Source organism: Filicampus tigris, chromosome 16 (assembly GCF_054856515.1).
Source record: "Filicampus tigris isolate MCC_2025a chromosome 16, RoL_Ftig_1.0, whole genome shotgun sequence".
Taxonomy (NCBI): domain Eukaryota; kingdom Metazoa; phylum Chordata; class Actinopteri; order Syngnathiformes; family Syngnathidae; genus Filicampus; species Filicampus tigris.
In genome coordinates this window covers 14,412,299-14,426,200 of record NC_141232.1, presented here as the reverse complement: position 1 = coordinate 14,426,200, position 13,902 = coordinate 14,412,299, and the positions used below count along the sequence as shown (strand labels likewise).

Here is a 13,902-nt window from a genome sequence, read left to right as displayed (position 1 = left end):
TTAATCGCACTTGTAGATATGCACATTTTTAAATGATGTGAGCAAATTATTGCTATTGTTCACAGACACTAGTTTGAGAACCCCTCTTCCAAATATAGACCAATAGTGGGCAAAGTATGGACCACTGACCAAAAATCTCGAATTATTTGTTGCATTAATTTGAGATGTTCTTCCTAAAATTGTATAACTTTTAGATTTTGTATTGAGCTCATTTAAAAATATGTTTGCTTATGTATTGTAAATTAATGCATAGTACAATATGCAAATAGTAGAATAACCAATAATTGTATACAGTATTTTATTGAATAATTGGTGTGTTATTTTTATGTTTTGAATCAATGAATTTAAACAATTTTACATTGGCATTTTTTTTCAACTTTACCTATGATAGACCCACCCCTGATATAGACTATAATTTATGATAGTAAAATAAGGTACTGGTAATACCTGACAAGTTGGCTAGTTGTTGCAGTATATAATGGCCGATAACATTTCTCACATCCAGTTGTAGAAGTATTAAATCCACTTCAAACAATCGCAGGCAGTCTTTCTATCAACAATTTTGGACTGTAGAAATCTTTAATGGAATATACAATTAAAATCATGCTGTAATTATTACAGATGGAATCTAATGTACACTCATAGATTTACAATCTTCAACATTTGCACTGAGATGCATGTAAAGGATCCGAACCCAGACGTATTCAGTGCTAAAATATACATGGACTATGTCAGTACAACTGGTAAAAAGGTTGGCCCATATACAGCCTGGACATTGCTGCTCTAGCATGTCCCTATAAAAAAGACTAAAGGTATAGTTCCAGAGCAACGGCATCTATGCAGCACAGGAAACATGACTTTTAATAAAGCTTGTATGGGGGAAAAAAAAAAAAGTTTGCTTAATTCACTATGGCACAAAGATGAACTATTTCAATAGAATGCTCCTCATGGTTTAAAATATGTATTTGGTTAAGGTCAAAGTGTATGAGTTTCTTGTTGACTGCGTAGAACCAAAATACTCTTCTGACAACAGTCCACTGGTTGACTCCACTTTACAGTAACGTCAAGAAGCGTGACTACTGCTTTGGGTTGATGATGACTCAGCCTCCAACCATGGCTGCTTGATGACAGGCCCTTTTCGGCAGAGCAGCAGTTCCGCCCTCTCGTCACAAATGATAGGTTTCCGTTCAGTTTTTTATTTTTTTTTATTTTTATAGCAACCCGGCCAGCGAGGATTTAGCTCTTGCGTCAGGATTGTAATTTTCGCAGAATCGGGTAGTCGACTTCCTGGCGCCAGATTCCCAGGCTTGTTCCGCCGTTGCTTGCTAAATGCCTCAGTTTCTTGAGGAGACAAAGCAGGGGATGAGTCCAGCTGTGTAAACAACCTTTGACCTGCGTTTCAAACCTCATCAGGTTTCATCATCTCTTTGTTTTCTTTTTTTTTTTCCTCCCCCTGTAACCATCATCATCCATCTTCAGTGTGACTGATGTCAATCTGTGGAAGCTCCCCTCCAAATGTCTGACAGACCTCAGCTGTTTTGTCTCTCGGCTTCTCCAAATTCGCTGCCTTCCCTAACGGCCGGCCGCTTGTGTGTGAAACCCAACAATAAATACGAATGAATAAATACCAAATAAGGTCACGGGCCACATGCATGTCAGAATGACAACGTCATCATCAGGCCTTCGGGTCAAGTACTCTCCACCTCCACATTTTGCTTTATCAGGACTATTAGGCCGCTTTCATTCATAACTTCTGTCACATGACCAACAAAATAAAACAGCAACAGTTACGTATTTGTGTCGGCTATTTACATGGTATCCCCCAGCAAACAAAAGTCTCATAGAGTTCAAGGGGGTTCTTGGAGAAACAATACTTCCCATCGAGGTCATAAAAACACATTTTAATCTACACTTAAGCAGAGCCGGTGAAGATCGCTTAAAATTCTTCCCAACCTTCTCCCCGAAAACATCGCAAAAGATGACATACATTAAGCACACAGCTTGCATCTACTCATAGATACACTAAGGACAGCTATTCTACAGGGTGATTGAACTTGCCACTTGCTATCGTATAATACTTATACATTATTCATATATTGTCATTTTCTTCATTTGGAATCATTTCAGTCAAGGTTGGGAAAGACTGGATTCAGAATAAACAGCAAACCAGAAAAAAAAATTAAAGATTCAATTTAGAACAAACATGTAAAAATATATTAAATAATTCGCAAGTATATTAAAATAGCAAGTTACTTTTCACCCTGTATAATGTGAACTGCAGGCACGTGCACAGACATTTTTGGGGAAGGTGCTTAAGCCAACAAAAGGGCAACCATCACCAAACACGCATCCCAAAAAAGACAGTAGTAGATATTTTTAACATATGTATCAATTTCTTTGAACACAATCAACACAGTCAATAAACCTATATACAAAGGAGGTGAATGGAAGCTACAGTGGACAAAAAAATAGTCTACACACCCCTGTCCAAATTGTGTGTGCACCGCACAGTGAGGGGCACAATTCTCACAAGAATTCAAATAAATACCCATCTGATGTCAAAACACTTTTGGGGAGAATTGATGACAGAGAGGGTATTTTCTTTTGTTTGTTTGTCAAATTTTGACTAATAAAGGAAAAAAAAATGGGCTCCAGGCAAAGGGCACTTTTCTCATCCAGGGCAAAAAGGCTGGTACTGGAGCACCATTAGGGGTCTATCTGTGCACGTGCCTGGGGGACTGTTAGGGGTGGTGGGGTCAATGTTTTTTTTTTTTTATAGGAATGTAGGGTCTGGGGGGGGGCTAGTCAGCGGACTAGTCAATGAACTTGTGTGTGTCTCCGTAGAGCCATAGCTGCGGGGGCATGGCCGCTTCGTTGAGATGGTTACACTCGTCGCTGCATTTGCATGACTGGATGAACATGACAGATCTGGTGAAGCGTTCGCCGTCGGGGCAGGCGAAGGTGACGCTGGCGGTGCGCGTGCGACGAGGCGAGCAGCAGCGGCCGTCTCTGCACACTCCGCAGTAGTTGGGCCTGTGCAGGCGAGTGCTCCTGCAGCCGGCGTAGGAGAGGCGGTGCGGCTCGGGGGCCTTGTGGGTTCGGGAGCACTTCCTTCCTTTCTGTAGAGGTACAAAATGAAGGAGCACCAAAAGTTAACAAGAAGGAAGTTGAAAGCTCTCTACTTTTCCACTTCATGGGATATAAAAGTGTTGGTTGAGGTGTGGATGGCTGTATATGGACGTCTGCATATCGCTTTACCAAACGGCGCCGATGTGGGCGTTCCTATCGGGTCATCAGGGAAGATTATTGCCTTTCATGTTTTAATTGAATGCAGTTGCAAATACAACATTAAACCGGTAACATTTCATTTTTGGCAATACTCCATCATGAACAAGTAATGCTAGCAATGTGGCTGCCTTGGCGTGCTGCAGTGTTCGCTCATTTGTGAGCTGGGGGTGTTACTTTGGGTAAATATGCAAGGGGCGCATTCAAATCTTGCTAGCAGTTTCAAGGCTACATACTCCAGTTTTAAAAATAATGCTAATTTCATATATATATATATATATATATATATATATATATATATATATACATATATATATATATATATTGCCGTTAAAACACAATTGTGCTTAATGACTTGCAAACAGTAAACCAAGCGTAAGCGACCACTAGCAACACCATTCATTCCTCACATCTAAAACAACAATGAGGACCACGGTGCATTTCATTTCTGACTCAAACGCTTCTCTAACAAAATGTACGTTTACTCTAAGTTAACGCTACCCACACATATGCATCACTGTATATTTTGCATGCAGTCCAATGATATTGAAAATTTGCTTTTGGTTCGGATCTGCAATGGCGAGCGTTTCGAGCCATTTTTGCAGGCATTGTTATTTGTATGCACATCATCATCAAAAATACAAAGGATCATCCTTTAATGTTTTTTTTCCAGATTTTTGTTCAGTTTAGTAACACAAAATAACCCGTAGTAGTGTGTGTGAATGGTTACCCGCCTCTATGTGTCAGCCCTGTGACGGACAGGTGACTAGTCCCACACCTCAGCCTCATAAATCAAATCAGGTAGGCCCCAGAGCACCCCTCCCGCCATGAACGGGATAAGCGGTAAAGACAACGGGCGACAGAAAAGACAGCTTTATAATATTGCGTTACCGTTTGCTTGGTATTAGCAGTGTGAAACAACCCATTACTCAAACACAATGACTTGAAAGCTTAGTTAATGCACTAAAGTCAAAGGGCAAAGAAAACTAAAAGAGGTCAGAATACCGCATGAGTTAAGAGCGTACCAACAATAAGCAACGACTGATGCCGATGCACATCTTAACACCCACGACAGCTCTGCAAACACTGAGTGAAACAGGTGCATAACAGCCCAATAGCCTCCTGAGTGGCTCGTGGCATCGGCAAAGCATTTGCTGGCGAGTGTTGTGTAGGAAATGTGAGGGAGCAACAGAGTGGGTGACTCGAGTGCCCTTTAAATCACACAGCAAAGAGATGCTGAGTGCAACTCCAATTACAAGCCCCCGCAAACAGAGGGAAAAGTTTTCAATGTTATGAAGTGTTCTAAAATACACTCTTGCTTCTTGATGTATTTAGTTAGGGCTGTGTACTGCATATTTATAGTGGCAAGAGTAAAATCCTTCTTAAGGCTAAAGAGGAGCAGTGTGCTATTCAGTAGGTAATGATGTAAGTAACTCAGTAAGATGCGATAATATCAGTCATTTTTCATAAAGGTGTTGAGTATTGTCTGTCAACATATGTTGCTCCACCCTTTGTGTTATAATATCCGTTGCTTAAAGGGTTTTTAAACTGTGACTATCGATGCTAACCGTTAGCATGTCAAGGGTATTTTACTTATATGTTTGCATTAAGCGAGTGCCCCATTCTTAAGACAACATTGTTTCGTTGTTTTGAGTACACAAGGTGTAATTTTCTTTGTTTTATGTTTAGTTTGACAATAAACTACAAGTGGGTGTGGCATTAAACAGCTTGAAGCCTCTTTTTCTCTATTAGCCAAACTGCTGCTTCTTGTGAACGGAGATGAATTGAGTTCACTGTCACCATACAGACCTCATATTTCAAATTTACGCTCACAAGGTCAAAGCAAAAAAATCAATCGAATGGCGGCTTGTTTTTGCTTTGCGACAAGAAAACTGTTTAAGACCATTAAAATTGTTGGCGAACCTATTAGTGACCATTTGTGACCTTGAACTAACCCTGACGAAATGACCAACATTCGCGACGTGCGCACACACTTTGCAATACCTCGCCGCTCAGTGAGATGCGGCCTTGAATTAAAATTGAATTGGCTATTCCGCTGAAACTCAGTCAACCTGCAGTTAATTTTTGTAAATATGAAAGTGGATCTTCAAGGAACGGTGAGTGACTATATACCTATAATACTTCATAAGGTGGTACTCATATATATCTTTCAACAAAACTACTACTAAAAATACCGGACACTCGATATTCCTTTTTTAGGTACTGACGATTTACCCGTTACGTATAGCTAGTTTAAAAGACTCCATGTATCAAGAGCCATACTTGGATTTACAGCATTTGTTTTACCGATTTAAGTGTTTAAATCCAATCATATAAATAATGCTGACAAGTGTCTTCAAAACCTTTTTTGATTAAAGAGGAAGTCAACCCAAACATAATTTTTTCAATAATATGTTCTATGCAAGTCCATGCAAAGAATTCTGATAAATATTGCATTTGTGGAATAAGAGTTAATCCACTCGTTTTTAGCCATCTCTGGGGGCGTCTATTTTGTCACTTATTTCGACTGAAAATGGCATCACAACTACTCAGGGCTCAGGGCTCAGGTAACGACCAATCACGGCTGACCTGTTTTCTGAAGCCATCGTGATTCAGTAGTTGGCCGGACAGTAGTTGTGATGTCATTTTCAGTCGACAGAAGTGACAAAATCGCCACCCCCGAGATAGCTAAAAACAGGTGGATTTTGCTGCTTGACTCATATTCCACAAACGCAATATTAATCAGAAAGCTGCGTTTCAACTAGTGGGCCTGCTGGGAACATATTCTTGAAAAAAATATGTTTGGGTTGTTTGCCCCTCTTTAATGTTGGTCTTCCATGTAGCCAACCTCTAATATTTCTGGGCTCAAAGAAAGTGACAAATTCCATCGTTCATCACATCCCACACAGGACGTTGGCCGCACAGCAACAGAACCGTGAATAGATGGAACAGACCAGCATGACTTCACGCTACTCAGCAGCAGGGCCTTGTATGCATGCTATGATATTAATACTGATCTGATCCCTTGAGGGCAACCCTTTCCTGAATGAACTGGGCACATTATTCATAGTGATTGTGAGCCGTAGATAGAGGCAGCACTCTACCCTCACCCTTCATAAGAAGGTTCCTCACCTTGGCCGGGATCGATACGGAGCTGCAGGGCCGTATGTTGCACAGACGGGTCTCCTTGACTAGCTTGCAGCGCGCGTTGTCGTTGGTAACGCGAGAGGAAATGCCCATCCCACAGCTGCGAGAACACTGGGACCAGGAAGTAGTCTGGACCACGCACTGATCCCCCACCTTCCTCCATGCTACGAGAGAGGACGAAAGAGAGAGCGAATTACAAACGCGAAAACGTTCAGAGACTCGCAGGATAACACGTGAGATGAGTGAACGTTAAATTAGGGGTTTGAGCAGCAGAGGAGGAGTAAGGGGAAAAGGAGAGGCAAGATGCAAAGCACACTGGCCTCATTCAGTGAACAGGCAACACTAACACGTAGAGAGGGTGATTACAGAGAGTGAAGGCTGGGTGACAGAGGTATGTGCTGTGTGAGACCTGTGTATGCGAGAGAGAGCACCTCTGGTGTGCAGGGAGCCAGTGGAAAACAAGCCACATATAAATGCTGACACACACACACAGCGAAGGGCTCACAGTGGGGCCATTTGTGCGTCAGAGGGCCAAAATGGCCAAAACACAAACATGATGCTTTACAGCGCACAGGAAACAGACGTCACTCGGGCGCACAACTCGTACTTACCCGCCAGGTGCTTGTGGCCACGCGGCTTGTCCCATTTGCGGCCAAGCTCCACGAGCTCGTTTCCCAGGGTGTCCATCTCGTTTTTGGGTTTGTAGGGATACAGCTTCTGGTAAGGTTTTGCGTACGGCTTTGCGTAAGGGTAAGATGGGTATGGGATGAAGGGGTACGGCGGATAAGCTGGAGGTTGAGGTCGGCGGTGCGCCGGCGGAACGACGGTGGTTCCCTTGTGGCAGTCGATGCTGAGGCAGCACTGGCCCGGCACCTTGACGAGGTGTGGGGCCGGACAGGAAGGTGATGCCAGGGGCACGTGGCTGGGGCAGAGGGGCACGCAGCCCACTGCCCCGTCGATGCAGGTGCACTGGTGCTTGCAGCCAGCTCGAAAATTCTCACCGTTTTGATAGATACGCCCGTTGTATTCACAGGAGCGGCCCTCTGCCTTTGCTAGAAGCAAGAAAGATGAGTGGATTAGATTCAAAACGAGTGCAGGGAAAAAACAGCACAAGAGGCTCATAGGCATCTTTAACTCATTCAATGCCAGACATTTTCAGACCCTCTTTTACCCTAATGTTTGGAGAAAAAAAAAATGGAAAAAAATATACATCAATTCCTGGGATTGAATGGCTGGACTTTGAAAAGACGTGTAAATTCGGCTATGGCAGTGAATGAGTTAACAAGAGTTCACCACGAGAGGACAGACACGCCATCTCCGAATTTGTGAACCAAGATCTATTCTTAGCCCTGAAAAGATTTTTGACTTATTTACAATGTCGTTCCCCTTCTCTCCCTCAGTGGGATCCCCCATACAACACCCCGGATACCCCCCTTTATATAGAAACACCCCCAAATAAACACACATATAAAAATACCACTGTACGTGTGTGCGTGTTTGTGTGTTTCATGGGTCTGTTTGTGTACACACTGAACTACTTATATAAATCCCGGACTTGGCCAGTTTTCAGTGTGCAGCTCATGAAGGTGCTCTGTTTTTCAAAGGTGGCTCTGGCTTCAAACCTCAAGCTCCTATCAAAGAGAAACTCCAGCCGTTTGGCTCAGGAGCCAGATTCCCCTCCCTGAAGTTACACATTCCCTTACACAACCCTGAAGTAAGAGCCAATCCGCGCCCAATCTGAAGCCAAAGCCACTCTCCGCGGTGGCCGTCTAACCACTTCTTAGGTACGCACCCCTGCAGATGCCGTGGGTACGGCCAACATCATTGCCATAGTTGCACTCCAGGCCTTTATGGTGGTCACAAGGCTGTCCTTCGTGGCAGTCCTGGTTCAGCTGCGCGGCGCACACTTTGCAGCAGCCGCATCCATCCGGGACAGAACTGACCCCTGGGGGACAGGACGACGGCCCGGCGGGACACTCGCACAGCACCGGACACTCTGCAGTCACCTGTGTGAAAGGAAGGGATGAAGCAGTTTTCAAAACTGTTTACAGCAGTTTGCAGGCATTGAGGAGCTAGATTAGAACCGCACTGGACAATAGTTAGAGTCATGTTACACACATCATAGAGATTCCTCAAAGTGTGCGACACTAAGCATTGGCTGAATAACCAGCTCTGTCCCGAGCCCCGCAGGGATATCTGTAACCCACTGTCGCCTTCCGCCCGGCTTTCGCTGGCTGTGCATGGATGAAAGCCGTGTTCCCTGGCCCCCAAATCACCACCACCACCTCCCTGCTGCTACAGCTTTTGTTTCGCACCTTCTCTTTTACCCTCGCGGCACACACTCGCATAACTCTCTGCATTTATTAGACATCTTTTGAAAAAAGATTGCTTTTCTGATTGTGACACCTACCCCACAGACAGAAACACCCTTACTTGTTGTATGAAGTGATGGGATCTCAGTTATGTATATATATATATATATATGTATATATATATATGTATATATATATATATATATATATATATATATATATATATATATATATATATATATATATATATATATATATATACACACACAAAGTACATACACGTATACACGTATATACTGTACATGGGTAGTGATGGGATATCAGCTATGTATGTATGTATGTATCTTTGTGTATGTACTTTGTGTGTGTACACATACATATATATATATATATATATATACATATATATATATATATATATATATATATATAAATATATATATATATATATACACATATCTATCTATCTATACATATATAAATATATGTATATATATATATACATATACATAAACACATATGTATATACGTATGTACAGTATATACACGTGTGTATAAATGTATGTATGCATGTATATATGTATATATTATGCACATAGATGTACATGCATGCATATATGCATGTATAAATGTATGTATGCATGTATATATGTATATATTATGCACATAGATGTACATGCATGCATATATGAATGTAAGTGTGGATATATGTATGTACGTATGTATGTATATATGTGTATATTATGCATAAAAGTACATACATATTTATGTATGTATTTATGTATCATCACTGTCCTGTGAAATTTTTTTCAAAGTTTTTTATGTTTACGTTAATGGGGTTTCCGCATTCCAGATATCCTATTAACATGAAAATTTGTAAAAATTACAAAATTGGACATACGTATTTTTCACACGACAGCAATGATATATGTGTATGGTGTATGTATGTATGTATGTATGTATGTATATATGTATGTATATGTACATAGGTATCTAAAGTATACATGTATGTATGTATGTATATATAAATATACTGTTTATGTGTATATGTATGTGTACGTATGTATGTTGTTGTTATCCTTTATGTATATATAAATATACTGTATATATATATATATATATATATATATATATATATATATATATATATATATATATATATATATATATATATATATACATACATAGTATATGTATGTTTGTGTACATATATGTACACAAACACATATATACTCGCGCACACACACACACACACACACAGATACTAATACTAATCCTTTAGCTTCATTATTTAAATCGTGTGCACCTGTTGCTCGATAGTAATGGACAAAATAAATATACTTTGAATAAATTATAGCACTTTAAAGCACAGCCAGTAGCCACTTTTCATATGAATTGGAATTGATAAAACTATAAAATGTTTATATGTACAGCAAACAATAATAATCAATCACCAATGACAATCCACTTTCATTAGATAAGAGTATACATAACAAACATGTCTTGCTGTTTTTAGTGCCGTATTGTATCAGGCAGATATCTTTTTTATTATTAAAAAAAACATATTTAAAAAAAACAAAACGAAAGGAAAAAACATGATATTCTTGTTTTCTAGTAAATAGTCGTTGTCGTCCCCATCAGCTCAACATAGAAGGTGATTAAAATAGTGTATACCATGTGGCAACTATTCGTGCAGCTTCCGGTGTTCTGTTTTCCAAATGATACTACAATCAGGCGATGCATAAACGATTTTTTTTGGGCTGCTCAAATTCATTGTCCCATCCCAAGAAAGCCGTTGTGACAAAATAATAAAGCTCACCCACTCACCAAAGCGACTGTCACCACTTGCATGACAGCAAGTAACAGCAGTATCCCCATGCTGTCAGCTGATTCACATAGAAGACGACAAGCGGGACTTGTTACAGAAGAATAAATCCTCTTCCGGTACAACAACAATAGCGTTTGTCCACAAAAGATTATATCCGATTCGCTCAACGGTCACGAAACGTCCTCCATCACTTGTTAAATGTCATCGATCAAAGTTTGAGGGCTAGTTTTTATATCAGCGCGGTGCTTTTTATAGTAGCCACGCCCACTGCTGCTCTGCTAGCCAATTAGCACGGAGGCGCGCTCCAAAGCGTCCGAGCTAGAGACTAGACTCAAAGGGGGCGTAGCCCCACATGAATGCGGTCATTCATAAAATTCAGAATTACTACATTCCAAAGACGATCCAGCCTTTGGGTGTTTATTTATTTATGGTCAAGTGGTAATAATATTTTTGTTGCTTTAATGTTCTTTTCACACGCATACCTTCTGGCCGCCTGCTGTTTTTGTCACATGCCATATAGCCTAAGTACATTGGTCATAAAAATAAAAATCTAATAACTCCTTATATCCTGTAGTAAGCCTGTCCACATCCCTTATCCTAACTCACTAGTTCCCAGGCTCTCTCTCTCTCTCTCTCTCTCTTCTCTCTCTCTCTCTCGCTCCCCATCTCTCTCTCTCCCTCTCTCTCTCTCTTGCTCGCTCGACAAGTTTTTACTTCATTTGGTCAATGGTTTCCATTAAAGAGTTGAGAGCGGAGATGAGGACTTGCCTGGATAATCTCGCTGTCATGTTGTCAGGAAGTGTGCTCCACCTGAGCTGACAGCTAACTCATGTTCACGCACTTCCGCACACACTCCATCGTCTTAACCGGTGTTGTTGTCGATGTTTTCCTTTTGCTGCCTCTGTAAAAGTTGACCGAAGAGTTTCTGTACATTCTGCCAAAAGGAAATACACACCTTTTTCACCCTTGCAGTGTAAACATGAACATTTACAGTATAAGACATATGTGTATGCACACCTGTTGCAAACAAACTCACATCAACCTGTCATATTTGACTAGCATTAAAAGCTATAGCCAAACATTATTGAATAGTTGTTGATTTATCTACTTGACGTTTGAATAATAAAGGTAAAGCTGCCCAGTCAGTGGTAATATTCTAACATGTTTGTACTATGCTACAGGCCGAGTAGTAAAATTTCACACAGTTCTCAACTACGGTTTGCAAAAGTAAAGGTCTAAAAGCAAAATACTTGTGGAACCTTCAAATCCAAGTGCCCCAAAAGTTTTAGGATTTTAAACTCTCTGGTAAAATATGTGCAATACAAGTAAAACAAAAATTGCAGGTTCACCAGTCATCTATCATGGATGAGACTTCAGTTTACTAAGCATCTATCAAAAGGATTGACACCACAAGTGTTTTTCTGTTCTTTGTGATTAACCTTTCTTGTTTGACGGTTATGAATGTTAAAATGGTTTTATGTCGTGACAGCTTAGCCTGGAACAAATTAATTCACTTTAAGTTCCATGTTATGTGGAAAAACAGTTTAGTAATAAACACAACTTGGAAAATAACAGGCATCACTACACAGTTTGTGTTCAGCTTTGGAGGTTTCTCTATTCAGTTCTTGATTTTAGAAATATATTTTGCAGTACACCTGCGATGTTTCAGAAGTCATTTATGAATCTTTGGATATGCAGAGAACCATATGAGATAAATTAGTCTTTTGTTGTTGTTTTTTCTTTGGGGGGGGGCGTTGCAGTGACATTCAGAATCATCTTCATTGGCCAAAGTTAAAACACACACAAAGAATTTGTCTTTGGTGGTTGGAGTCACAGTAATGCCACAGCAAACATGCCACTATAACAACGTATCTTGTACATTTACAACATAATCACATAAGTACAGAGTGTCATGGAGCAATGTAGGGTGTCCAGTAGTGTGGTAATACTGACAAACAAGCATACAAACTCATTGTCACACCTCTGTGCAATTTAGAATATTCAATTAACCTGACATGCATGATTTTTGGCTTGAAGAAATCTGAGCACCGAGAGAAAACTCAAGCAAGCATGGGGAAGACATGCAAACTCATCACAGGAAAGCCGGAGCCAAGATTCGAACCCAGAACCTCAGAACTGTGAGTCCGATATGTGCTCACGACTAGTGCTCCAAAAAATCAAGTGAGAAAACTTTTAAAATGTACATATGCAGATAATTGAAGGTGAAATATAATTCCCATAAATGTACTCAAGTAAACATCTGTTACAAGCTTCGCATAAAATTGTCGTTGAAATTTTGATTAATCGCGATTAATTATGGAAAATGTTGCGATTAATTAGTTAAGAAATTGTAATCGCTTGACAGCACTAATTTATGTATCGAGTCTTACACACACATAAAGAGCTCTATAGAGTGCAAAATGTTGTCATGGCCAAGCCTCCATCCTCTTCCCACACAATCCATCTCTCTCTGTTAGTGCTCGGAGGTGATGTAACAGGTTCGTGTAAACAAGCCCAATGCGTCAAGAGAAAATGCAGGTAGTGAAACGAAATGAGGCTCACAACGCTCACACACACAACCGTGTTTTCCCAATAGTTCGATGTAATGTCAGCGCACTCTTGAAAGACTTTGTTTTACATCAGTGGCTTCCATCACAGACATAATAAACAAACCTACCAAATGTCCAAACACACACCAAAGCAGAGGTAGTCATTTTCCCTCGGGCATACCAGCACTACCACTGAGAACTCGCTCTGTGTGTGCTGACCTTTCGATTCTAAGCTGACGGCAGTCATCAAAACAAGTAATGGTCAAAGTGACATGAGTTTGCTTTACGAGCTCACTGAAAAGTCTTCTTGGCAGAGCTATTAAACACTCAGGCGGAGTAACGGTCACGGTGGAAGAGGAGTTCATGAGAAGTAGTCGGAAAAGTTGGGCAATGGCAGGGGAGAGGAAACCTTACAAACAAGCTTCAAAGATGAGCGTGAGGTGACGGGAAGATGTATACACTGAGTTGAGGGAGGTGAGAGGTGTGTAGTATATTCCGGAAACTAGGGAAATGGTAGCAGCTAGAACTGGTTAGTAGAGTGAAGTCAGTGGAAGAAAGTAGCTGATTGTTCGCATTGGATTCATCAGCACAAGTAGCATAATGACATTGTCTTCATGTTCCTGTGACATACTAAATTTTTAAGCACAAGCACTGAAACATATCATATAAGATAGCCAGGGGACCACTTTATGTTATATAGCAGTTTTCAAATCTTTTACACTAAATACCACCTAACAAAATACTGAGTGGTACCACCATAAAGGCCACAATTAAAATAGCA

At 40.6% G+C, this 13,902-nt stretch overlaps 1 protein-coding gene across 1 annotated transcript; it reads right to left on the bottom strand.

Moving 5' to 3' along the window:
- Window positions 1-560: 560 nt before the first annotated feature.
- Window positions 561-10,781, bottom strand: LOC147134897 (CCN family member 1). Its single transcript, XM_086056446.1, has 5 exons — window positions 10,572-10,781; window positions 8,225-8,438; window positions 7,044-7,484; window positions 6,418-6,596; window positions 561-3,119 (listed from the first exon to the last, which is right to left on the bottom strand). Exons 1-5 carry the CDS (start codon window positions 10,620-10,622, stop codon window positions 2,814-2,816), a joined length of 1,191 nt encoding a protein of 396 aa, XP_085912572.1. The 5' UTR covers window positions 10,623-10,781; the 3' UTR covers window positions 561-2,813.
- Between the last annotated feature and the right edge of the window lie 3,121 nt (window positions 10,782-13,902).